The sequence below is a fragment of the Nelumbo lutea genome, chromosome 1 (assembly GCF_056320005.1).
Source record: "Nelumbo lutea isolate HS-2025 chromosome 1, American lotus-T2T, whole genome shotgun sequence".
NCBI classification, from domain to species: Eukaryota; Viridiplantae; Streptophyta; class Magnoliopsida; order Proteales; family Nelumbonaceae; genus Nelumbo; species Nelumbo lutea.
Window position 1 is genome coordinate 56,430,264 of NC_142684.1, and position 26,956 is coordinate 56,457,219.

General features: G+C 40.8%; 1 protein-coding gene across 2 annotated transcripts in view; it reads left to right on the top strand.

The window, feature by feature from the left end:
• The window catches only part of LOC148874665 (Beta-ketoacyl synthase), a 61,118-nt gene that overhangs the window by 16,911 nt on the left and 17,251 nt on the right, over positions 1-26,956 (top strand). For both annotated transcript variants that reach the window (XM_088965161.1, XM_088965162.1), the window contains exons 9-12: positions 2,148-2,214; positions 2,322-2,398; positions 2,632-2,692; positions 2,820-2,902. In XM_088965161.1, coding sequence (XP_088821287.1) covers positions 2,148-2,214; positions 2,322-2,398; positions 2,632-2,692; positions 2,820-2,902 — 288 coding nt within the window. The remainder of the gene's footprint in view (positions 1-2,147; positions 2,215-2,321; positions 2,399-2,631; positions 2,693-2,819; positions 2,903-26,956) is intronic.

The following is a 26,956-nucleotide window of genomic DNA, read 5'->3' on the forward strand; positions in this document are numbered from 1 at the left end:
GGGCAAAAGTAGTTTAGAATTTTAGTAAAGAGCTTTATATAATTTTGGAAAGGTTATGATGCAATCACCTCAGTTTCTTTCAGCCTATTTAGGGGCCAAAACTTGTCCATTTTACTAGATTGTGATGTCATTAGATTATCTATCCAATGAGACCAAGACCTTTTACATCTGAAAGTAGTTTATTAGTGCCGTTAAGTTAATGAGGTCTTATTATGTGACATGATTGAAAATTTTAATTTTTTGGGCTCTGTCTTGGAGTTTATTTGGGTTGTTTAGTTTTAATAAGATTAGTAGTGTGAATTTAGAGTTGGTTTAGGAGTGAAAGTCCATATTTGAATGTGCTTAGGTTTATATATGTATTTGTCTTTGTTATAAAGAAATTTGGAATTGTTTCTCATTTGTAAACATAGAAGCCCTTGTGTTGATTCAATTTGATGAATAAAAGTTTAGTTGAGTGCATTCTAGTTATGTCCATGCATTGTTCTCTTTCTCTCTATCTCCCTCTACTTATTTCTTTATGTGATCTATCATTCTACTGTATGTTCCAATAGCAACCTTTATTGTCTTTCTTCCTAAATCTAGAGTGCTTCCTTGTTGGGGGTCTAATCTTGGTTATTCTTCTGTGGACAGTAAGAATAATCATGGGCCAAGCCCAGGCTGGGCATGCCCTCTAGTATGAGGGTCACATAAGCCTGAGCTCAGCTTGGCCTGCACCTCAGGTCTGGGATTTAGGTTCAGGCTTAGCCCTAAATTAGTCCAGATTGGTTTTTTGGGCTTTCTGAGGCTAATACAATACAATCCTTACTGTGGTTCTTTCATAATCATTGTCATTGTCATCATCATCATGATGTTTAGTGCCATATCCAGTGTTAAAATTATGAGTGCTTAAATTATTTCCTACTACTTCAATCCATGTCCTTTATTTTTTTGATCAGTAAACCATGTCCTTATATCTGCCACTAGTCCTTCTAGTCCCTTCAACTTGCAATAGATTACTTCTTACAGGTGTTGTAGTTGGTCATCTAGGCAATTGGTGTGAAAGCATCTTAGTCTAATTTCTCATTTTATCACCAATTGGAGACCCTATCCTTTGTAGTTTTTCCAATCATCCATCTCAGCATATGCATTTCTACCACACTCATTTTTTGGACATGTTTATTGACTGCCCAACACTTTGCTCCATATAGCATTGTTGGCCTTGCAACTGTTTTATAGAACCTTCCTCTTAAATGTAAATGGAATTCACCTATCACATAATACTCCGGATGCAACCTTCCATTTGCTCATCTTGCTTTAATTCAGTGGGTGGCATCCTCCTCATTCTCTCCCTTGTTATGAATTACTGAACCAAGGTAATGCAAAAGGTAAAATTGATTTACCTCTTGGTATCCAATCCTAGGTGTACACGTGTTTGCACTCCTATTATTATTTAATTTACATAGCATATTCTGTTTTGGTCCTATTTATCTTAAAACCTTTTGTCTCTAATGTATTTGTCCATAAACTTAATTATGCATTTAATCCTTTGTTAGTTGCATCAATTAATACAATGTCATCAAGAAACAATAAGAACAATTGGAACCTCCTTCTGGTCTTCTGGATATGTTTAGCCAATTCATCTATGATTAGTGCAAATAAATAAGGACTAAGTCTGAGCCTTGGTGAAGACCCATTGTAACTGTAAAATTGGATGTCTCTCCCACAGGTGTAAAATATAGTTTTTTATTTTATAAAATTCTTATCACCTAGGTGATTAGGTACCCTCTATCACCCAGAATTGCCTTGACACCTTGATTGAAGCTTGCTGATAGTTCTAAAAAGTACCTCTTCTGAACTAGCCTTGTTTCCATATATTCTAGTATTTCTTTCACCCGAAAAGGTTCAGGAAACAGCATAGGTATGAATTACAATAAAGCTTTGTCCTATTTGACCTTGTTTTTGTTTGTGATAAGGAACCCCAAATGTCTGAAAATGAACATTCATATAATTGTTGCCAAGTTCTTTCATTTCAACTTTTTTCTAGTCTAACCTTTTCTTTTCAGCAATCTTGCATTTTGTCATTCTTGGTAAAAATAGGCTGTGGCTTAGCATCTTGAGGTTGTTGCTGTTGTTTAAAATAATTATAATACTGTTCTGTCATGAACTAGGAACTTGAGCATGCACAAGAACGGGGAGCAAAAATTTATGCAGAGATTCGAGGCTATGGGTTGTCAGGTCCTCTTTTTGAATACAAATATGTTTTATTTTTGGAATACAATTATGGTTATAGTTGTGAATAGTATTCTCAACTAGTTTCTTAACTGAACAGTTATATTTTCTAGGTGATGCATATCACATTACTCAGCCACACAATGATGGGAGAGGTGCCATTTTAGCCATGACACATGCACTAAAGCAGGTAAACAAAAACAAATGATTTTGAACTGGTTGCTTTTTGTAAACAAACAGTGTTTTTGAAGAAAATCTTTGGTACACAATATGCAACCCTGAAAACTAACTAGGTAGTTATAAATAGCAATAATTTTATTGTTCTACAAGCAACTGTCTTTTCTTAAACTATGGGTATATGTATATGCAGATTTCTTTCTGGTATACTGAAGCAAGTTATTTTCTTTCTTTCAATGATTGCAGTCTGGTCTTCATCCTGATCAAGTGGATTATATAAATGCTCATGCTACATCCACACCTCTAGGTGTTTTTTTGGTTCCTTACAAGCTGATGCATGATAATACTATGAACTGGTGAAATTTGGTTAAGAGAAATCCAGAGGAACTGATCTTGGTGCAATTCCATATTGCTAAAGTATCTTACCTCTGCAGGTGATATGATAGAAGCCAACGCTATCAAATCTGTATTTTCTGATCATGCAACCTCGGGTGATTTGGCATTGTCGTCCACAAAGGTAACTCTGAAGACAGTTTTGTTAAGAAAAAAGGAGCGAAGTACTGATTAAAAAAGAAAGGAGTGAAACATCCTTGTAGCCAAAACATGTGTTTTCATACATCGCTTTGCACAAATGTCTGGTGGTTCTCATCCATTCTCTAACCAGTGCTCAGTCCTTGATCAATTTAAAATCTAACAACTGTATGCTGCATCTGTGGCTATTTCACTTGTACGGCTAGTTAGTGAATGATTAAATATCAGTTTAGTTTCATTATCTAAGAATCCCTCAACCAAAAAAAATGGAAAATAAGAAAAAGGAAATCTTCAATCCTTACAGAGACTGAAGTGTTTTTTTTTTCATTGGTTCTTGGTATTGTTACCAAGAACATCCTAAAATCTGCCCTAGCCGAATGGTGTAGGCTTGTTTAATAACTTCTTGTGGGTCAGTGATCCAAAACTGTGTGGGTGAAGAACCTGTATAGGTCATGTGTGACCTGGTTCAGATGGAGAAATACATAAGCAGAATTGTAGATGTTATGTGTGGCTTAAACTAGCCCTTGTGAGATGAGTTAGACCTGTAAATCTGTGACAGCAGGTGCTGTGTTACTGTGACTGCAATTTGATTTTAAACCTTACATTGAGGGTTGTGTTTGTGAGTGTGTGGATTGTGGGAGAAGGGTTGTAGGTCTGAAACCGCCGATAGCAGCCTTTGTTATGGCTTCTGAAGACTCTCTGCAACCTTTGGAACTTCTTTCAACCAAGGAGGAATGAACAACAGTCTTGATTCTATGAGTTTTTCAACGACCATTATTCCCTTAGATGGCAGAAATTATTTGACATGGTCTAAGGAGATGTGGCTGTACATCACAGCCCAGGGTAAGGCAGGGTATATCAATGGAAAAGTGAAGGAACCTAGGACTGGTACTGCTGAATATGATAAGTGGGACCAGGAAAACTGCATGATTATGTCATGGCTTTTGACTACTATGCTATCATCAGTTAAGCAAAACTTTATGTGGGCTGAGACAGCCAAGAAAATATGGTAACAAGCAATTTCACTTACTCCAAGTAGAGACACTATGCTAGAATCTATCAATTGCAAGTCGAGTCTGCAACATGTAAACAAGGGGAAAGAAGCTTATCCACCTACTACTCTGCCCTCACATCTATCTGGAAAGAGTTAGATTACTATAAGAACATTGACTGGGAGAGTGAAAAGGATGCGAAAGCCTACAAACAGTTAGTGTCACAGCAGTGGGTGTTTGCTTTTTTGTTAGGGCTTAATCCCATATATGAACCCATTCGAGTTCAAATTTTGGGTAGTAAGGATCTTCCTTTTGTCCAAGAGGTGTATGCACTGATTCAATCCGAGGAAAGTAGAAAATCTGCCATGAATCCTCCCCGAGGGGAAGACCATTGCTTTAGCCGCAAGAGGTAATACCAATTCAGCAAGAAAGGGAGACGGTTAGAAAAGGGTTGATGATAAGGATAAACTGTGGTGCACTCATTGTCAGAAATCCCGACACACACGGGAGACATGTTGGGAATTGCATGGTAAGCTGAAGTGGGCACAAGACCTAAATAAGAAATCAACACAAGATCAGAACAAGAAACCAAATGAGAAGAGGTTCACATCGGCTAACTTGGCCTCTCATGAGTCGCAAAGTGGAGGAACTACTGTGAACTCTCAGGATTGCCCCCCCAGGTCTGATCTCAAGGAAAATATTATCATTGCCTTTCGTGACCATTTGGGGCATTGTAGGGCTCTCACACAAGCAGATTCGAACCCACTCCTTCAACCTCTTTTGCTTCTTCCCCAGGTAGCTTAGCTTCTGCATTCCATGTGTCTACTGATACCTCCGAATCTCCATGGATTATTGATTCTGGTGCTTCCAATCACATGACTGGTAAGTCAACTTTTTTCTAATCATACACCCTTCTTTCTGGCAAAGATAAAGTGATGTTAGCTGATGGATCCTTCTCTTCCATTGCTGGTTGAAGATCTATATCTTTGCCATTTGGCTTACCCCTATCAAATGTTTTATATGTTCCAAAACTACCTATTAATTTTCTATCTATTAGCAGCATTACACACTCTTTGAACTGCTTAGTAATTTTTTTTTCTCAATCTTGTGTCTTTTAGGATTTGGCCTCTGGGAGGACGATTGGTAAAGGGAACATGGTGAATGGTCTCTAGGTGCTGGACAGTGAATTAAAAGGCGTGCCTCAAGCGTGCCTAGGCACACAGGTGAGGCGCATTTTGGGGTATGCGCCTCACCTAGGTCCTAGATGCACCTCTTTCAAAAGGTGCATGCCTGGTGCCCCTAGGCGTGCGCCTTGCACCTCAACCCAGGTGTGCGCCTTTTTAAAATTTTGCGCTTTTTACCTTTTTTTGAGTCTAATGGTTGGGTCGGGGGCTCCGACCCGGACCCCTGACCACGGCCCTCGAGGCAAGCCCAAATAAGTCTATGTTAGGGTTTGAAGTTCTTATTTCTCACATGAAAAATAATGATTTTATAACTTTAATTGCCTTTTAAGAAGATATTTTATTGGAATGAATGAATGAACAACATTAACAAATAGGGGGTTCTCACTAGTTCGGGCTTGCCTTGAGGGGCGTGGTACAAAGGCAACTCATAGAATCAAGAATGCAATATGTTTTACATCACATTAGCTACTTGAAGCAATGCAATTAAGGAAAAAAAGAGATTGTGGGTTTTACATGCTTGAAAATGCTTTATATGTTTGCTTTTATTTTTAAATTTTCATTTGAATATGCTTTTATTTTTCATTTGCTTTACATGTTATGCTTATGTATTTTAATTTCAAATAATTGGTTTTTTAAAACATTTATTTTAAAATTTATGTTTATTTTTTATTAACATTATGTTTAATATTTTTTGATTTTTAAAATTTTTTTTGGCATATTTTTTTGAATTTTCTGATTTTTTTTTTTATTTTTTTGTTTTTTTTTTTTGTAATTTTTTGTCTTTCTTAAAAAGGCACGTGCCTCGCCTTGCGCCTTAGGCGCAAAGTGACCCTTGCGCCTTTTTTGCTCCTTGTGCATTTAAAGCACTGGTGTTTGAGAATAAAGTTGATCTTGCGGTAGTCTTTGAGTCAGTCAAATAAGAGTCAGGTTACTTTGTGGCACAGTCGTTTGGGTCATCTGTCCTTTGAGTCTTTGAAGTGCTTGTTTCCAGAATTGTTTAAGTCTATGTCAGTTAATGATTTTCAGTGCAAAGTGTGTTAGCTAAGCAAACATTGGAGAACTTCATTTTCTTTACGTAATAAAAGATCAGATGTTTCTTTTTCCATTGTGTATTTTGATGTTTGGGGACCTGTAAATATTTCAATTGAGAATGGCTATAGATACTTCATATCCTTCATTGACGACTTCTCTCGATATACGTGTGTACCCTATGCACTCTTGAGACAAAGTTCCTAAACTTATGAAAGCCTTCCAACGTATGGTATACACAATTTCAAATGGAGATTCAAAATTTTCAATCAGACAATGCCAAAGAGTATTTTCATGGTGACCTCACTGAATTTTTTGAAACTTGTGGCTCTATTCCTCGTAGTTCTTGTGCTAGAACCCCTCAACAAAATGGGGTTGCAGAGAGAAAGAATCATCATCTTCTAGAAGTTGCTCGGGGGTTGCTGATACACATGAATGAATGTTTCCAAAAGGTTCTGGGTGGATGCTATTATGACTGTGGCTTATCTTATCAATCGGATGTCATCTTGTCTCTTGGAGTACAAGTCCCCTCATCAACTCATCTTCCCTACAACTCCATTGTTTCCTATTCCTATGCGTGTTTTTGGGTGTAAGCCTTTGTCCATGATTTGTCTCCTACCTGCGGTAAGATAGATCCCAAAGCCATTGTTTGTGTTTTCCTTGGCTACTCCCTTTCCCAAAAGTGTTATCATTGCTTTGACCCTATTTCCAGAAAGCACTTTGTATCCATGGATGTTTCTTTCTTTGAAGATGTGTCTTTCTTTCCTACTTCTCCTCAGGGGGAGAGTCCAAGTGAGGAGAAACAAAGATAAGTTTTATTGCCTTCTCCTCCTGACCCTCCTCCATTTCGGGTCTTTCGTAGACAACGATACAAAAGTTAAGGCCGGGATCAACAAAGTTCAATAGACACAGAGCATCCTGAAGCTATGCAACCTATGCCATCGGACTCTCAGGGGTTGAATCCATCACTGCATCTAGGTATTATTGTTCCAGTTAATGTCCCTGAACCCATTGATATTGATACTTATAATTGTGATCTGGATCTTCCTATTGCTAAGAGGAAGGGTGTTAGATCATGCACCACACACCACCTAATGGCTCTTTCTTTATCCTATGAGAATGTTTCACCCTCTTCCTGTGCTTTCCTCTTTGCTATTAACAGTGTTTCCCTTCCTAAGAGTGTTGTAGAAGCTTTACTTGTTCCTGAGTGAATAGATGTAATGAAGGAGGAGATCAATGCCCTTCACAAAAGTGGCACATGGGAGTTGGTAGATCTTCTTGAGGGAAAGGAGCTTGTGAGGTGCAAATGGGTATTATTTGTGAAACATAAGGTAGATGGCACAATGGAGAGGTGCAAGGCCCAACTAGTTGCAAAAGGTTTTTCACAGGTGTATGGAGTTGGTTATGCAGAAACCTTTGCACCTATAGCAAAAATGAATTCTATTCGAGTTCTCCTTTCTTTAGCAGCAAATCTAGATTGGGAGCTTCATCAACTGGACATTAAAAATGCCTTTTTGAATGGTGACTTAGAAGAAAGTGTACATGACCCAACCTCCAGGTTTTTGTGCCAAGGGAAATGAGCAGAAAGTTTGCAAACCGAAGAAATCTCTATAGGGCTTAAAACAGTCTCCAAGGGCCTGGTTCAGTAGGTTCCACAAGGCAGTTCAACAGATGGGCTTTAAGCAGTGCTAGTCTGGTAACACACTCTTTGTGAAGAGAAAACAAGGAAAAATGGCAGCTTTAATTGTGTATGTCGATGACATTGTTATCACCGGTGATTGGGACTCAGAGATACAGAGATTGAAGAGATTCTTGGCCACTTAGTTTGAAGTGAAGGATTTGGGGCCTTTACATTATTTCCTTGGAATTGAAGTTGCCCGCTCTAATCAGGGTATCTTCATCTCCCAGAGGAAATATGTTCTAGATCTCCTGAAAGATACGGGGAATCTTGGAGCTAAACCTGCTAACATTCCTATAGGTGTAAACCACAGGCTTGGGGATTGCAGTGATGAGCCCATAGCAAACACAAAGCAGTATCAAAGATTGGTGGGCAGACTTCTCTACCTATCTATGACAAAACCTGACATTGTGTATGCAGTGGGAGTCCTTAGTTTATGCATGCTCCCAGGGCCACACACTTGGAGGCAGCATACAGAGTTATTAGATATTTGAAGAAATTCCCTAGGATAGGACTCCTAATTGGAAAACATGGGCATATGAGAGTTGAGGTTTACATTGATGCAGATCGGGTTGGTTCTATGGATGACAGAAAATCCACTAGTGGCTATTGTGCCTTTTTTGGGGGAAAAATCTTGTTACTTGGAGGAGTAAGAAACAAAGTGTGGTGGCCAGATCGAGTGCAGAAGCTGAATACAGAGCCATGTCTCATGGTGTGGCAGAACTTCTATGGGTAAAGAATCGCTTGGGTGAATTTGGCTTTCCTCTTAGTGACCCTATGTCGCTGTATTGTGACAATAAGGCTGCCATCAACATTGTAGCCAATCCTGTTCTCCATGATAGAACTAAACATATAAAGGTTGACAAACACTTCATTAGGGAAAATTTGGAAAAAGGAGAAGTTTGCACTCCCTACATCAACTCTGAGGAACAACTTGTAGACATCCTTACCAAAGGATTAAACTCCATGTGGCACTATAACTTTGTGACAATTTGGGGATGATTGATATCTATGCCCCAACTTGAGGGGGAGTGATGTAATCTTAGTTATGTGCCGCAAGGGTACTTTTGTCTTTTCATGTTTTATTTTTTATATTGTCGCCCTAACATATAAATACAAGACTGGTGCCGCCAGCCACACTTTTTGGTTTCAATCTTCTCTTCTTCTTCTTCTTCTTCCTTTTTTTTCTTCCCTTTCTGTAAGGAGGGAGTGTTTCGCTCAAAGAAACACATGTGTTGGGTAGTAAACCAACATTTGGTATCAGATCTCTATGCCAATGTTAAGAGCAGCATTAATGGAGGATAGAGTTGATGGATTGGAGGTGGGTCTTCTCAAAGTTCAAGGGAGATTTGAAAGAAATCAAGGCAGCCCTATCGGCGGTGGTATCACAATGCAAGAAGATCATGTCTAATGGAGCTTAGGATGAAGATCAAGAAGGTTCGAGCAACAACAATGGATCACCCTTCTGATTTGCTAAGTTGGACTTCCCTTCATTTTCAGGTGAACATCCTTTGCCCTGGATATTCAAAGCTGAATGGTACTTTGAGTACCATGAGACCCTTGGTTAGCAAAGAATCTCGATAGGTTCAATATACTTGGAAGGGGAGCTGGGGAGGTGACCTCTTGGTTCCAATGGTATCGATCTTCCCACACTCTCAGTGCACTTGTCCTGATTTCACAAAGGCCTTGTGTGCTAGATTTGGATCAACAATGTATAAATATTTGATGGAACCTTATTTAAACTGAAGTAGACAGGGTCATTACATGCATGCCAAGTGAAATTTGAAAAAATTGCCACAATGGTGACAGGATGGTTTGGGCAAGCCCTAGTTGGGATCTTTGTCAGGGGTTTGAAGGAGGAAATCAAATTAGAGGTGAAGACATGGAGGCCAACCTTTGTAATGGAAGTTATGAGTTCAAGGAAGTGAAACTTTTCAGGTGTCTCATTTGGATGGGTGGTCTATGTTAAAAGCTGGTTGTTCTTTAAGTATAGTACTGCAGGGGTAGTATTGTAATTTTCTTCTTTTTCACCCTAGTATAAATACTAAAGCTGGTGCCACTAGCATGAGTTTTGGACTCCCAAATCTCTCTTCTCTCTCTCTCTCTCTCTCTCTCTCTCTCTCTTCTTCTCTCCTGAATAACATGGTATCAGAGCGGAAAGGAGAGATCGAGTGAACCTTTTTCTTCGCATCAGATTTCCAGATCTGCGATCACCATCTACTGATCGGGTTATTGAAGATCCAGTTTTTTTACAAGCACTGAAGTAACTTCTCTCCTTTTTTTCTGGTTGTGCGCCAGGGCAGAACCTGTACTAGGTTTGCTGATTGGATGTGAGGTGATCAGCACCTCCTTCTTTCCTTATTTGTGGGATCAACTGATCCCCGTGTAGACTGTAGGTTGGTGATGACCTTTTGTGTGCTGCGACAGCAGCCTTTATGATGAACTTGAAGGTCAGGGAGTGACCTGTACATGCTATGACAGCAACTGTGTTTGATGCATAGGTCAGGAGAAGACCTGTATGTACTGCGATAGGAGCCATGTTTTTGATTCTGTAGGTCAAGGGATGACCTGTTAGTGCTGTAACAACACCTTTGTTTAACAAAAAAAGTTGAGTTTGAGAAGGAAAAAGGGGTTCTTATTTTCCATGGTGTTAGACTACCTTGTTTAACGTTTTGTGCCCACTTTAAGAGTGTTTTTTGAATCTGTAATCATCAGTGGTGAAGATTCTGCCACATCTGGTGTTTCCTCAATGCAGAATGGAATGAGTGGGGGTGTGGATCTATCCTTTCCCATGGCTGTTATTCCCCTAGATGGTTTAAATTATTTAGAATGGTCGAGAGGGATCAAGTTATACATTACTGCAAGGGGAAAGATAGGATATATAAATGGGAGAATTAAACAACCTAATTTTGGGAGTGCTGAATATGACAGATGGAACTGGGAAAACAACATGGTCATGTTTTGGCTTCTAGTGCCTATGCAACCTCAAGTGAGAAGGAATTTTATATGGGCTGAAACGGCTAATGAGATTTGGGAACAAGCAAAATGAACTTATTCTGAGTTGCATCACTAAGCAAAAATTTACCAGTTACAGGCAGAATTGTTCACTTGTAAACTAGGGGAGAGGAGTCTTTCTGTGTACTATTCAGACTTGACCTCTGTCTGGAAGGAGTTAGATCATTATCAGAGTGTGGATTGGAAGTGTGATGAAGATGCAAAATTGTACAAGAAACTTGTTTCCTAGCAAAGAGTGTTTTCTTTCCTCCATGGCTTGAATCCTGCATATGAATCTATTAGAGTCCAGATCCTAGGCAACAAGGATTTTCCATTTGTCTAGGAAGTTTATGCATTAGTACAGTCAAAAGAAAGTAGAAGGAATTTGATGAACAATTCTGGAGGGGATGCAGTTGTGTTGGCAACGAAGAGGAATGCTACTACAAGTGTGGGAAATACCTTTAAGAAGGGGGACTTTCAAAAACGGGTTGATGACAAAGACAAACTGTGGTGTACCCATTGCTAGAAACCCCAACACACCTGAGATACATGCTGGGATCTTCATGGGAAGCCAAAATGGGCTCAGGATTTGAGTAAGAAGCAAGGTTCAGATCTTAATAAGAAGTCAGGACAGCAAGGTACAAGAAAACACACTATGGCAAACATGGCTACTCAGGAGAATCAACCCCCCATTACTATTGTGACTCAGACACACGCCTCTGGTTCTGACCCAAGGGAGGATATCATTAATTCCTTCTGTAACCATTTAGAGCTCTATGGCAGAGCAATTCGTCAGATGGATGCTCCTCCCTCAACTTCATTTGCGTCTACATCAGTTAACTCCACAGCTTTCCATGTAGCATACCATTCCCTTGACTCTCCTTGGATAATTGATTATGGAGTGTCTAAACATATAACTGGTAAGTCCTCTTACTATCAAACCTATCTCCTCCTTTCTGGAAGAGACAAGGTGAGACTAGCTGATGGATCGTACTCTACCATAGCTGGTCAAGGATCCATTTCTCTCCCCTTTGGCCTTACCCTGTCTAATGTTTACATGTTCCGAAATTTCCTATTAATTTGTTTTTTGTTAGTAGTATCACTAATTCCTTAAATTGCTCAGTGACCTTTTTTCCTTCTTACTGTGTGATCCAGGATCTAGCCTTGGGGAAGATGATTGGTAAAAGACGTATGGTGGATGGGCTCTACATACTGGAAAATAAGGCTGGCCTTACAATCACAGAGTTTAAGAGTTAGTCTTGTAAGAGTTAGGTCTATTTATAGCACAATCGTCTTGGTCATTTATCTTTTGAGTCGTTAAAATGGTGTTTCCAAAGTTGTTTAAGTCAGTGTCAATGTCAGAATTTACTTGTCAAACTTGTCAATTGAGTAAGCAGTGTAGAACTCATTTTTCTTCAAAGAATAATAAATTTGAATTTTCTTTCCATATTGTTCATTATGATGTTTGGGGCCCTGTTACTTTACCATCTGAGAGTGGTTACAAGTATTTTATTACCATTGTTGATGATTACTCCAAATATACATGGGTGTATCCCATGCGAACTAGGGATGAAGTACAAAAAATTATTGAAGATTTTCAGCTAATGATCTTCACCCAATTTCAAATTGAAATCCAAGTTTTTCAATCCGATACTGCCAAAGAATATTTTCATAATGATCTCAAGGAGTTCTTTGCTTCGCGTGGATCACTTCACTGTAGCTCTTGTGCCTGAACACCACAACAAAATGGTGTTGTTGAAAGAAAGAACCAACACCTTTTTGAAGTGGCCCAAGGGTTACTAATTAAAATGAATGTCCCAAAACGTTTTTGGTTTGAGACTGTCCTTTGTGCTACCTATCTAATTAATTGTATGCCCTCTCGTTGGTTAGAATGCAAAGCCCCACATCAACTTTTTTTTTTCCTTAGGCTTCTCTTCTTTCTATTACTCCTCGTGTGTTTGGTTGTTGTTGTTTTGTTCAAAATCTGCCACCTACTCGTGGAAAATTGGATCCTCGTGCTATTTCTTGCATCTTTTTGGGGTACTCTCTCACTTAGAAGGGATATCGGTGCTTTGATCCTGTCTCTCGGAGGTATTCTGTTTCTATGGATGTCTCTTTCTTTGAGAGTGATCCTTTCTTTCCTGTTTCTCCTCAGGGGGAGTGTAGGAATGAAGAGAACCTGGTTCAGTTCCCCCCTCTTCTTGATCCTCCTCTCTTTCGTGTCTTCTTTCGTTGTCACGAAGACCAACCATGTTCAAGAGCTGTGGAGCACCTAGAAGCTGTACCACCAATGCCATGAAACTCTTCGGGGGCGGATCCTACCCAATCAGGTACCTTGGTTCCTATTTGATGTTCCTGACCCTATTGCTATTGATACTTCTATTGTTAATGACCTTGACCTTTTTATTGCTCACCAGAAAGGTGTTAGGTATTTCACCACTAAATACACCATTTTCCATTTTGTTTCCTATGGAAACATTTCACTTTCCTTTCGGGCCTTTCTCTCTTCCTTTGATAGTGTTCCTATTCCTAAGAATGTGGTAGAAGTTTTTTGGTGCCTGAATGGATAGATATTATGAAGGAAGAGATTAATGCTTTACATAAAAATGGCACATGGGAACTAGCAGATCTTCCTGAGCGGAAGGATCCAGTTGGATGTAAATGAGTTTTCATAGTAAAACATAGGGCTGATGGCACGGTGGAGCGGTTTAAAGTTCATTTAGTGGCAAAGGGGTTTACACAAGTGTACGGAGTAAATTATGTAGAAACTTTTGCACCATTGCTAAGATGAATTCCATTAGAGTCATTTTCTCCTTAGCTGCTAATCTTGATTGGGACCTTCATCAACTTGACATCAAGAATGCCTTTCTAAATGTTGACCTTGAAGAGGAAGTATACATGTTACAACCCCTGGTTTTTGGTCTCAAGGCAACGAATAGAAAGTGTGCAGTTTAAAAAATCATTATATGGTTTGAAACAATCACCAAGAGCCTAGTTCAATAGGTTCCATGTAGCAGTTGAGCAAAGAGGATACAAACAGTGACAATTTGATCACAAATTGTTTGTGAAAAGAGGGGAAGGAGAAATTGCAGCACTGATAGTATATGTTGATGATATAGTTATCACTGGTGATTGGAAGGATGAAATTCAAAAGTTGAAGACTTTTCTTGCTACCTAGTTTGAAGTGAAGGATCTAGGTCCTCTAAGGTACTTCCTTGGGATTGAAGTGGCTCACTCACAAAAGGGTATCTTCATTTCCCAAAGAAAGTATGTCCTAGATCTACTCCAGGATACAGGAAAATTGGAAGTGAAGCCGGTTGATTTCTCTATTGATCCTAACCACAAATTAGGTGACTGTCAGGGTGAACCCATCAAGGATGTGAAATAGTTTCAGAGACTTGTAGGAAGATTGTTATATCTTTCTATGACTTGACTAGACATTGCTTTTGCAGTGGGTGTTCTTAGCCAGTTCATGCATGCCCCTAAGACTATCCACCTTGAAGCAGCAGAAAGAGTTTTCAGATATCTTAAGAAGTTCCCAGGTGCAGGCTTGTTGTTTCAAAAGCATGGGCATTTGAAAGTTGAAGTGTATACTGATGCGGATTGGGCAGGATCCTTGAATGATAGTGGCAACTGTACCTTTATAGGAGGAAAGCTAGTTACCCGGAGAAGAAAAAAGCATAATGTGGTAGTTAGGTCTAGTGCTGAAGCTGAATATCGGGCAATGTCTCATGGAGTGGTTGAAATTATGTCGCTAAAAAATTTGTTGAGTGGGTTGGGCTTTCTAGTTGATGGACCTATGACCCTATTCTGTGATAACAAAGCAGTCGTAAATATTGTTGATAATCTAGTGCTACATGATAAAACTAAACACATCGAAGTCGACAAACATTTTATCAGAGAAAAGGTTGTCACAGGGGAAATGTGTATTCCTTATGTTAGCTCTGAAGGCCAACTTGCAGACATCTTTACAAAGGGGTTACATCACTCACGACATCATGATTTATGTGACAAGTTGGGCATGATTGACATCTATATCTCAACTTGAGGGGGAGTGTTAAAAACTGGTTATTCTTTAAGTATACTTCCGCAGGAGTACTATTTGTAATTCTCTTCTTTTTATTTTTTATGTCTTGTTGCCCTAGTATAAATACTAAAGCTGGCGTCGGCAGCATGAGTTTTGGACTCTCAAATCTCTCTTCTCTCTTCTCTCTTCTCTCTTCTTCTCTCCTGAATAACAGTCTACTTCCTAAATCACTTGGACCCTAGGTCGAGAACTATGGACTGACTGACCCTACCCACTAACCTTTTTAAGTGCCTCACTTGGGCTGAAATGCAAGCTCGAAGGGAGAAGGGCCTTCTTTTATAATTGTGATGGCAAAAAACAAAAAAAAAAGGGAGACAAATTACAAACCAGATTTTGATTACTAAGGAGTGTGTGGAGGAAATGAGAGGATCAAAAAGAAAAGGCTTTGTGTGTAGGCTGGATCTTAAAAAGTGTGCTATGTATTACTTTGTTAGAGAACAAACCTCCTTCTGTGACATTGAATATGGTCTCCACACATATTGTCTAAACTTTCTTCTTGTGTACATGTCTTGGAAAGTTACGATAATTGATTTATCTAATATCAATGAAAATGAACCTACCAAATCTGTGCTTTACATGTGTAATGTGCGTTACCGATTTCAATTTCTACATTTCTCATTCTTGGTACAAGTTTGACCGATTTTTTTTTTGAATTTTAGAGCAGCAATGGATAATTCCTTGGGATTTTGTAAACTAGATGGTTCGAACATGTGGGAAGACAAATACATTCAAGGGTGTCTAGAAAATGATCAACCCCCACCCTAAAGAGCCTTCATTAAAGAACATGTACAATTAAAAGAATGTCCATACAAAGTTGAAAGAAAAAATATTTGTCTTTCTCCTCATGTATGTCTTCTTCGCAAAGCAAGTGATGAGACCTTTCCTCATTTACTACTCTCTTGTTCATTTGTGACTTGTATTTGGGATTACTTCTGCTCTCTTTTTGGTTGTAGATGGATACCCCAACAGGATGTGGTTAGCATGTTCAACTCCAGCTTCTTGAGGCAACAAAAGAATAGGGGAAGGTGTCTGTGGAGAATAGCAAGAGCAGCCCTGTTATGGACCATCTGGGAAGTGAGTAACCAAAGAACTTCCATGAGAAGAGTAGATCAGTGGAGGAAGTGATTGAATCCATAAGAATCAGATCTGCACATTGGATAAAAACAATGGAACTCTTTAGAGATGTTTCTATAAATCATGGTTTTTAAAACCGAACCGGTGACCGAACTGGTTAGGGGTCTGGTTACCGGGTTGAACGGTCTGACCGTTCAAACTGAATGCTCGGCCCGTTTTGACAAAAAAATAAAAAAATTCAAAAAATAAAAAACGGTCAAAACCGTTCAAACGATTAACCACCCAATTCAGCGGTTTGCTGACCAAAATCAATGGTTTTGGGGGGAAATCCGGTTTTTGGGGAAAACGGCCGGTTCCTGGTTTTTTCGGTCTGACCGTCTGGTCCGGTCCGGTTTTGAAAATCATGCTACAAATGACTTTTTATGGAAATGGACTGAAGTGGCACAAATAGATACACACAAAGAAGTAGTGAGAACGGAATGGAAACCTCTAGGGCCAAATAAACTGAAACTAAATTTTGGTGGGAGATCCTTTGGCAATCCAGGGAGGGCGGGTATAGGGGGAGTCTTTGGAAACCATCAAGGAGTAGTAGTGGCCTTATTCTCCGAGCCAATTGGTTTTGTAGATTCGGTTTAGGTTGAGATAATGGTCCTTTTACAATGACTAAAACTAGCAATACTGTTGGGCATTAGAGAGCTTGAAGTAGGAGACTCCTTATTGGTCATTTCTTGGGCAAAACAAATCAATTCAGCCCCTTGGAAATATAGATTTGCCTTTAGGGAAATTGACTTCCTTTCAAAAAATTGTAACACTAGCTTTGGAATTTGGATGGGTAAGAAAAACAGCAAATGGGCTGGTAAATGTCTTGGCAAAACAAGGAGTGGACAGATCCACTTAATTTTGGGCAATGTTGTAATCTATGATAGTAAGAAAGGGGGGGGGGGGGCAAAACAAATTAAGGTGGCCAAGCTGTTTTCTGTTGTTTTTGGGCTACTTTGTAGCTTTCATGTAACTTTTCCAATCTATAAATGAATTCACTTTGCTGATAAAAAAAGGTTGAAAGAGAAAAGTACTAAAGAATACAAGTGATTATATCCAATATCCAATAGGGACTATACTAATAAAGTACATCAAGTCACAAAATCTCCACACTCCCCCTCAAATTGATGCGTAGACATAAGCATCATCTTGCCCACAAGAAAGAGTTGTCGAGCCCTAGTCATGGCCTTTGTGGAGATGTCAACAATATGCGTGTTTGAGATAAAGTGACTGTGCACCTCAATATGCTTAGTTCTCTCATGGAGATATGGTTAGATGCAATCTTGATAGCAATTGTATTGTTTGCATAATGAGTAAGAGTAGGAAGCGGAGTACCAAGATCCATAAAGAGAGACTGTAACCAAACAATGCCATTGCAAACAGAGGACATTGCCCTATACTCAAATGGAAAATTTGGAGACCGTTGTTTCTTACACTTCCAAGAGATAAGATAATCACCAAATACACCACCCAGTAGCGGATCAGTGGGTGTTAGTGCAATTAATCCAATCTGCATCAGAATATGCTCTCAACCAAATGGGAGAGGAGGAGAAGAACAACCCTTGAGAAGTCATGCCGCTAACATAACAAATGATATGATTAACAACAGTCATATGAGGCTGACGATGAGTAGAAAAAAATTGACTAACGACTTGAATAACATGTGAAATATCAAGCTGAGTTATAGTGAGATAGATGAGAGACCCCACAAGTTGGCAATAAAGGGTAGCATCAGGGAGTAATAGACCTTCAGATTTAGGTAACTTAGTATTTAGCTCTAGAGGAGTATCAACATGTTTCTTATTAGTAATGCCAGCTAGTTTAACAAGATCAAAAGCATATTTCTGTTGACAAACAAAATACCCATGGTTGCTAAATCTGAAATTAAGAGTTCACTTCAAGAGGTTATAGTTCACCTGTTCAACCGTGTTTTGAATGCTGCTACAGTAGTCCGAACTAGGAAGAGAAGGAAGGAGAAGAGGAAGAAGAAGAGAAGAAGAAAGAAAAATAAGGGTATGTCGAAATCTGTTAGATTACCCCTACAGTCGACCCCCTTAATCTTCATTAGATTCTAATGATCTTTACAAAGACAAAAATGCCCTTACTTAAGTGTGGGGCAGAGTGACTCTAATAACACTACCACATAAGCAAGCTACTTAACAAGCATAAGAAGACTAAACTACCCCTATTCAGCACACTTTAACACTCCCCCTCAAGCTGGAGAATATATGTCATAATCCCAGCTTGTTACATAGATAGTTCACTTTCCCTGAGCTTAGAGCTTTTGTAAACAAATCTGCCCACTGGTCATTAGAGCCCACATGTTCTGTATTTATCTCTCCAGCAAGGACCTTCTCCCTCACAAAGTGGCAATCAACCTCTATGTGCTTTGTTCTCTCATGAAAGACAGGGTTGGATGAGATATGGAGTGCAGCTTGGTTGTCACAGTACAATCTCATAGGTTTATCCATGTGAAATCCAATTTCTTGTAGGAGATTCCTCAACCACACTAATTCACAAATAGTGTGCGCCATTGCCCTATACTTGGCTTCAACACTGCTTTTGGCCACAACTGCCTGCTTTTCACTCTTCCATGTCACAAGATTTCCTCCAAGAAATGTGCAATAGCCTATGGTAGATCTTCTGTCATTCACTGAGCCTGTCCAGTCTGCATTTGTATACCCAACTACTTCAAGTTTTACTCCTAATTTATACAATAGCCCATGGCCTAGAGCTCCTTTCAGATACCTCACAATTCTAAGGACTGCATCCCAGTGAGGTATACGAGGGTTTTGCATGAATTGGCTCACCACACTGACTGCAAAGGAGATGTCGAGTCTCGTGATAGTCAGATAGTTCAGCTTTCCCACTAGTCGTCTATACCTTTCAGGATCTTCAAATACTTCTCCTATATCACTACTCAACTTAACTTTTGGTTCCATGGGGGTCTCAGTTGGTTTTGCACCTAATAGTCCTGTTTCTTCCAATAGATTAAGAACATATTTCCTTTGGCACAGATTCACACTTTGTTTTGACCTGACAACTTCTATTCCCAAGAAATACTTTAATGTTCCAAGGTCTTTTGTTTGAAAATGATTTTGCAGAAATACCTTTAGTTTGCTAATCCCCAATTTATCACTACCAGTAATGACAATATCATCCACATAGACCACTAATAATTCCCAGCTTCTGAGCCGTAGCTGAACACTGAGTGATCAACCTGGCATTGCTTCATTCCAAAACTCTTCACCACTTCGCTGAACTTCCCAAACCAAGCACGTGGAGATTGCTTCAACCCATAAATTGCCTTCTTCAGTTTGCACACCTTACCATCCTCCCCCTGAGCAACAAACCCAGGTCGTTGCTCCATATATACCTCCTCCACCAGATCACCATAGAGGAAGGCATTCTTTATGTCAAGCTGAAAGAGAGGCCAATCATACATAACTGCCAGGGAGATTAGTACACGAACATAACCAATCTTAGCCACCGGAGAGAATGTCTCCATGTAGTCCACTCCATACAATTGTGAGTAACCTTTAGCAACAAGTTTGGCCTTCAGACGCTCCACACTACCATCTGGCAAGTGTTTCACAGTATACACCCATTTACAGTCCACAGCATGCTTACCAGGTGGGAGAGTAGTAAGTTCCCACGTTTGAGTATGTTGAAGAGCAGAGAGTTCCTCCTCCATTGCCCACCGCCATCTAGGTGAACTAAGAGCTTCTTGAACATTGTTAGGTATGGAAATAGACGACAAAAGTGAAACAAACTGGCGATGTGAGGTACAAAGACGAGATAATGAAACAAAATTGAAAATGGGATGGAGGGTAGAACTGCGTTTACCTTTCCGTAAGGCAATGAGTAGATCAAGGTCTGAAGGTTCAGCAATAGGAGCCATGAGAGGATCCGCAGATGAGGTAGAAGCTGGAGGAGGGGCCGGTGTCGTTCGACGTGTATACACTTGTCGGATCGGTGGTCGTTCGGTGGTGACCTGCACTGGATGAAGTGATGAGTCTACTCCCACAACAGCATCTAGATCTGGATCACTGACAAGAAGAGGAAAAGGAAGTGAGGGTGAAGACAAGGATGCATCAGGACTTGAGAAGAAGGATACAGACTCAAAAAAGGTGACATCAGGGCATACATAGTACTTTGGGGTAATGGGATTATAACACTTGTACCCTTTTTGAGTCTGGGAGTAGCCAAGGAAGACACATTTAATTGAGTGTGCATCTAGCTTGTCTACTACAGGACTCAGATTGCGGACAAAGCACACACAACCAAAGACACGATGAGTTAATGGAAATGGAGATAAAGTGGGAAACAAGATAGAGAAGGGGGACCAACCATGAAGAATAAAAGAGGGCATCCGATTAATGAGAAAACATGCAGTGAGTACAACATCGCTCCAAAACCGTTTAGGAACATTCATGTGGTGAAGCATAGACCGAGCAGTTTCAAGAAGCTGACGATTCTTCTGTTCAGCTACCCCATTTTGTTGAGGGGTGAATGCACATGAGGTCTGATGAATAATGCCATGTTGTTCTAAATGCTGTTGAAATGAAGTAAGAAAGTATTCATGACCATTATCTGAACGGAGAACTTTGATTGGAACACCAAATTGTGTGCGTATTTTAGCATTGAATTTTTGAAAAATGGAAAATAATTCACTTCTTTCTTTCATTAAATAAATCCATGTCATTCTTGAACAATCATCAATAAAGGAGACAAAATAATTGTACCCATTATAAGACTCTATTTTGATTGGACCCCAAACATCTAAATGAACCAAAGAAAAATGACTTAGCATACGACTCTCAACTCTTGGACTGAAGGACACACGACGATGTTTCCCAAACTGACATGACTCACATTGCAAAGCTGACAACTAACTCAATAACGAAGCCAACATCTTGAGAGCCTTGAGAGATGGATGTCCCAGTCGGCAATGCCATTGTAGAGGAGTAAGTGAAGTCTGAAGAGCAATTGAAGATCCACCACCGTCAAGGTAATACAATCCACCAGCTTCATGCCCCCCACCGATCTTCTTCCCCGTCTTGAGATCCTGGAAAACACAAGTGGAAGGAAAGAAGGTAATAGAACAATTAAGAGCTTTGGTTATTTTACTAACAAACATAAGATTGAATGGAAACTTAGGTACATATAAAACAGATGATAAGGGCACAGAAGCCATGTCAACATTACCAACACCATAGATGGGAGATGAGGACCCATTGGCAAGTGTAACAGTTTGTGATGTAGAGGTTTTAGAAAGAGAAGAGAACACACCTGGAGTCCTGGTCATATGATATAAGGCTCCAGAGTCAATAATGCAGGGAGAGGTTTTAGATGACATGCAAGCAATACCTGAATGGGCAAGTGTGGCAGTGGTATGCTGTGAAGTAGTTTGAAGGAACCGTTCATACTCATCACGCGGTACACTCACCATCTCCCTCCTAGAAGTAGATGTAGATGTGGAAGGAGTTCGATCTGCCTATTTACAGTCACTGATGTCAACCTCACCTGCTACAGCATGATTAGCCCATTTAGAGGGACGACCATGTAGGCCATAACAGAAATTCACTGTGTCATTCCCTGCCACAATGAGTACACTTCCTTAAAGAGTTATTCTTCCCTCTGCCACGGCCTACCCCTGAGTCACGATCACCCCGACTAATCATGGAACTGCCACGGCCTCCTCGGGGAGCATGACCTCCCCCTCTTGTACTATGTCCAACCCCTCTAGCTGTCACAAGTGTTGATCTATCAGACTGTGTGGAGTTCTCTGTTTGTCCCAAAGAAATTCTACGAAGCCTTGAGAATACTTCCTCAAGTGTAGGAAGAGTAGAGCCCCCCAATATTTGGGCTCTAACTGGTTCATATTCCGACTTCAGCCCCACTAAAAATCTTGTAACATCTAGTTGTTTCCTTTGCTGTTGCTGAATACTGGAGTGAGGGGATGATAGACATTGAGTTCATTCCTTATATTCTTCATGCAGGCATAGTACTCTTCTAGCGTTTTGTTTCCTTGTTGCAAATCAAAGTACTCCTGATAAAGTTGGTATACTCTTGTTGTATTATCTTGTCCAGAATACAACTTCTTAGCATGTTCCCATATATCCTTAGCTGTATCAAGAAACATAAAGTTGGCACTGATTTTGGGTTCCATACTGTTCCATAGCCAAGTCATGATTTGAACATCTTCTTATTTCCAATCATGAAACCCTGGGGAGTCAGCCGATGGTTTCTCATCTTTTATGTGCTTCGCTTTCCTCTTTGCCTTGAGAAAAGCTTCCACAGATTTATCCCATGGAACATAGTTCTCCCATTCAGTTTAATTGAGGTCATCTGTACACCTAGGTAGTCAGAGGAAACCACCACACTAGGTTTCTGATCATTATACCATCTTCTATTGCTGCCATTGTACTCTTTCACAGTTGCCTCTAACCTGAATTCTCAGCAACAAGCTGACTGTTGTTATTCAAAAATTGATGTTCCAGCACCTATAGCAACTCCTAAACACAATAGTGGGTACACACGCCTTGTTCTTATTCACACTACTGCTGATTTCACAACACCGTTGACCACATAGGCATCAATTTAACACTCACTAATCACATGTAAGCCCTCTTACATCCACTCAATTGGGATTGTGCAACATAAGCACCACAACATAGTTAAACCTGTTACACCCAGTTCAGACTAGTTTAACAGTTTTAAGAGGGCACTACACACCCACAAAAAAACTCGGCTAAGTCATAGCATTACACCTTACACCACTTGGCCACTCACAGCAGCCCTAACACCACTCAACAACTTACAGCAGCCCCTACACCATTCGGCCACTGCACACACAACCCTTTCTAGGGCAACAATGAACCTAGTTCTCTAGGTTCTGATCGATACTAGTAGCTTCTTGTAGGGTTTCTACCCAGAAATATCAGTAACACAAGAAGAAGAGATAACCGACCTTCCTTTGAGAATATCAACCAACCGTTCACTGCTGAAGTCACTTTTCTTGATGAAGAAGGTTATGCGCAACAGAGAGAGGCGACCTGTGATGTTTCAGACCTAGGGCGAACCAGTTCTCTCCATAGACTGACCAGAAACGAAGGAGGAGAGTCACGAACACTGCTGAGGTGCTTTACCAACTGAAGTAGGTCAGGAGCATGGCTCTGATACCATGTTTTGAATGCTGCTACAGTAGTCCGAACCAGGAAGAGAAGGAAGGAGAAGAGGAAGAAGAAGAGAAGAAGAAGAAAGAAAAATAAGGGTCTGCTGAAATCTGTTAGATTACCCCTACAGTCGACCCCCTTAATCTTCATTAGATTCTAATGATCTTTACAAAGACAAAAATGCCCTTACTTAAGTGTGGGGCAGAGTGACTCTATTAACACTGCCACATAAGCAAGCTACTTAACAAGCATAAGAAGACTAAACTACCCCTATTCGGCACACTTTAACAAACCGTTAGGGTTGAACATGTCAGAGTGATCTTGCATCCCTGATGGGGTTGCAAGAGCACTCTGAGCCGGAGAAAGTTGGTTGCTTAAGAAGAAGCTGATACTTGAAGAAGATGGAGAGGTGTTTTGCCCTAGAAAGATGGAGAGTTCAGTTCAGGATTGAAGCAAAGAAGCTGATACTTGAAGAAGGAAGAAGTAGTCGAAATCTATCATTTTGAAACTAAGACTGTGTTTGGTTGCAGTGCAATTTTATTTTGTTAGGAACCTGCCTAACTCAGGGCTCTTCGAGGGGCCAACCTTCTGAATTCTTGGAAGAAGAGAGAGAAGAGAGGGAGAGGGAGAGAGAGTTTAATGCTGAAAGAATCAATGTCCTATTCCCTTTTCTGCTCTACTACTTATAGTTTTACAATCTTGATTGTTACAGTTGTTACAAGGCAGTTGTTACAAGTGGATGGTTAGTTGTGCTGACGTGGCCTCCTCTTGTAAAACTGATTAACTACCTTCTGTTGGTCTGTTCCAACAGTCTTGACAATCCCCCTTCCTTTAGAGCGACCTTGCCCTCAAGGTCTAATATAGGAAAATTTGATTGCAGATCTAAGTAGGATTCCCAGGTTGCATCCTCTTCCGGAAGGTTAGACCAAACAACTAATGCCTCTGGTATGACTCTGCCACCCCGGCGCACCCATCTGAAATCAATGATGCGGGCTGGCTCAGACTACACTTGTCCTTCTTCTGAAAATATGGGAAGGGTCGCACTTGTAATGACTTCTGACTTTGGCCCCTTCTTAAGTAAGGAGATATGGAATACAGGGTGTAGTTTGGATGTTGTCGGAAGATCCAGTTTGTAGGCCACTTATCCTATTCTCTCCAGAATTTTAAATGGGCCAAAATAGCGCGGGCTGAGTTGGTTCCACTGTCGGCTTGCAACTGAAATCTGCCTGAAGGGTTGTAATTTGAGAAACACCCAATCACCTACTTCATATTGGACATTCTTGTGGTGTTTATCATAGGTGTGCTTCATCCATTGTTGTGCCTGTAAGAGATGATGTCTCAGTTCCCTTAGCACCTCATCCCGTTGCATTAGCTGTTCTTCAACGGCCGCTACTGTGGTGGTTCCTTTTTCATAAGGAAGTAGATGGGGAGGGTCCCGACCATATAAATCTCTGAAGGGTGTCATCCCCATGGCGCTATGGAAAGTGGTGTTGTACCACCATTCGGCCCAGTGGATCCACTTCACCCATTGTCTTGGTCGATCTCCCGCGAAGCATCTCAGATATGTTTCGAGCCTCTTGTTAACCGCCTCTGTCTGTCCATCAGATTGGGGGTGGTAGCTAGTTGACTTGAATAGTTTAACCCCGTGTAGGCGGAAAAGCTCAGCCCAGAAATGGCTCATAAAGATAGGGTCCCTATCTGGGGAGCCCATGTAGGCGCACAATTTCCCGGAGGAATAATTCAGCAACTGTGGCTGCTGTAAATGGGTGTGATAGAGGTAGGAAATGACTATATTTTGTCAGTCTATCTACTACCACAAGGATAACTGTTTTTCCGACAGAAACGGGCAATCTCGTGATGAAATCCATTGATATATCATCCCAGACTTGGGTTGGTATTGGGCGTGGTCGCAAGAGGCCTGCTGGTGTTGTAGTGGCTGACTTGTTTTGTTGGCATACTGCACACCCGGCTATGAAGTTCTGGATAGATGTGCGCATGCCTTTCCAATGAAATTGTGTGGCGATGCGCTTTTGTGTTCGTTGGATGCTGGAGTGGCCACCCGTGGGTGAGGCATGGAATAATTCCAAGAGCTTCCTGAGATGAGCTGAGGCTGCTAGGATTTCCAGGCGTCCTTTGAAGAAGAGTAGATCATTCTTAATTGTGTACTCGGGTTGCAGTGAGGGATTTGCCAATACTTGGACCTTCAACTGCTGTAACTCCTTATGGGATTGGGCTTCTTTTTGTAGTAGATCCAGGAGTGGAGAAGTTGGGGAAGATACTAGTAACTGAAATGACTGTGGGTGCCGTGAGAGGGCATCCACCACTCGGTTAGCAGCCCCTGCTTTGTATTCAATTCTGTAGTCGTACCCCAGTAGCTTGGATATCCAGCGTTACTGTTCCGGGGATAGAATTGATTGATCCAATAAGAACTTCAGACTTTGATGGTCGGTCCGAATTGTGAACCGTCTACCGATCAAATAGGATCGCCAACGTTGGACTACTAAGATTATTGCTATTATTTCTCTCTCATAAACTGATTTGGCCCACTTTTGTGATGTTAAGGCCTTACTGAAAAAGGCTAGTGGTCGCCCCTATTGCATGAGAACAGCCCCAACGCCTTGACCGGAGGCATCACACTCAATGATGAAATCTTTTGTAAAACCAGACAGTGCTAATGTTGGAGGGCTCGCAACTGCCTGTTTCAATTGCTAAAAAGCTTGTTGGGCCTGGTTTGACCAGTTAAAACCGTCTTGTTTCAGCAATTGGGTCAATGGGGTAACTATTAGGTAGTAGTTTCTGATGAAGCGGCGGTAGTACCCAAACAGTCCCCCTCAATTCTTTCACACATCTGGGTTGCGGCCAGCCCAGTATACTGGAGATTTTATCTAGGTCAGCTGCTACAATCCCCTTTTCTACGACATGTCCCAAGTAGTGAACTTGGTTTTGTCCAAAGGAGCACTTGGACTCTTTAGTGAACAACTGGTGGGCCTCAAGTGTTGCAAGGGTGACCTGTAGATGGTTCAGATGTTCCTCCCAATTGGGGTTGTTGACCAATATGTCATCAAAGAAAACAAGGATGAACTTATGTAAATATGGCCGGAATATGTCATTCATCAATGCTTGAAATGTGGCTGGAGTATTGGTTAGCCCAAATGGCATGACCCGGAACTCATAGTGGTCATCATGTGTCCTGAAAGCCGTTTTGTGAACATCCTTCCTATGTACCCTTATTTGATGATACCCAGTTCTTAAATCCAGTTTTGAGAATATGTTGGCTTGACTGAGTTCATCAAGTAGCTCATCAATGACTGGTATCGGGAATTGGTCTTTAATGGTGATGCTATTAAGGGCTCTGTAATCAATACAAAACCGTCACGTCCCATCCTTTTTCTTGACTAATAGTACCGGTGACGAGAATGGGCTGTGACTGGGTTGTATTATCCCTTGCTTAAGCATATCTTGAACTTGCTTCTTGATTTCAGATTTCTGAAAGGGTATCGGTAGGGTCTTACATTGGTCGGGGCTGATCCCGACATGAGGGGGATGCGGTGGTCATGCTCCCGATGTGGTGGCAGTCCTTGGGGTTCTTTGAACACGTTGCCATAGTGCTGAAGGAGTTGGTGTAGGCGGCTTTGGAAGTCTCTAGGCCCATCTGGGCTGCTGTTAGCTAAGGATGGCCAGGTCCAATTTGAGTCCATGTGCATGAATATGGGTTGATTTGGATCTCCTCTTTGCTTTGTTAGTGTTGCAAGACTGATGGGCCTTGGGCCCTTGCATGTTTGCCC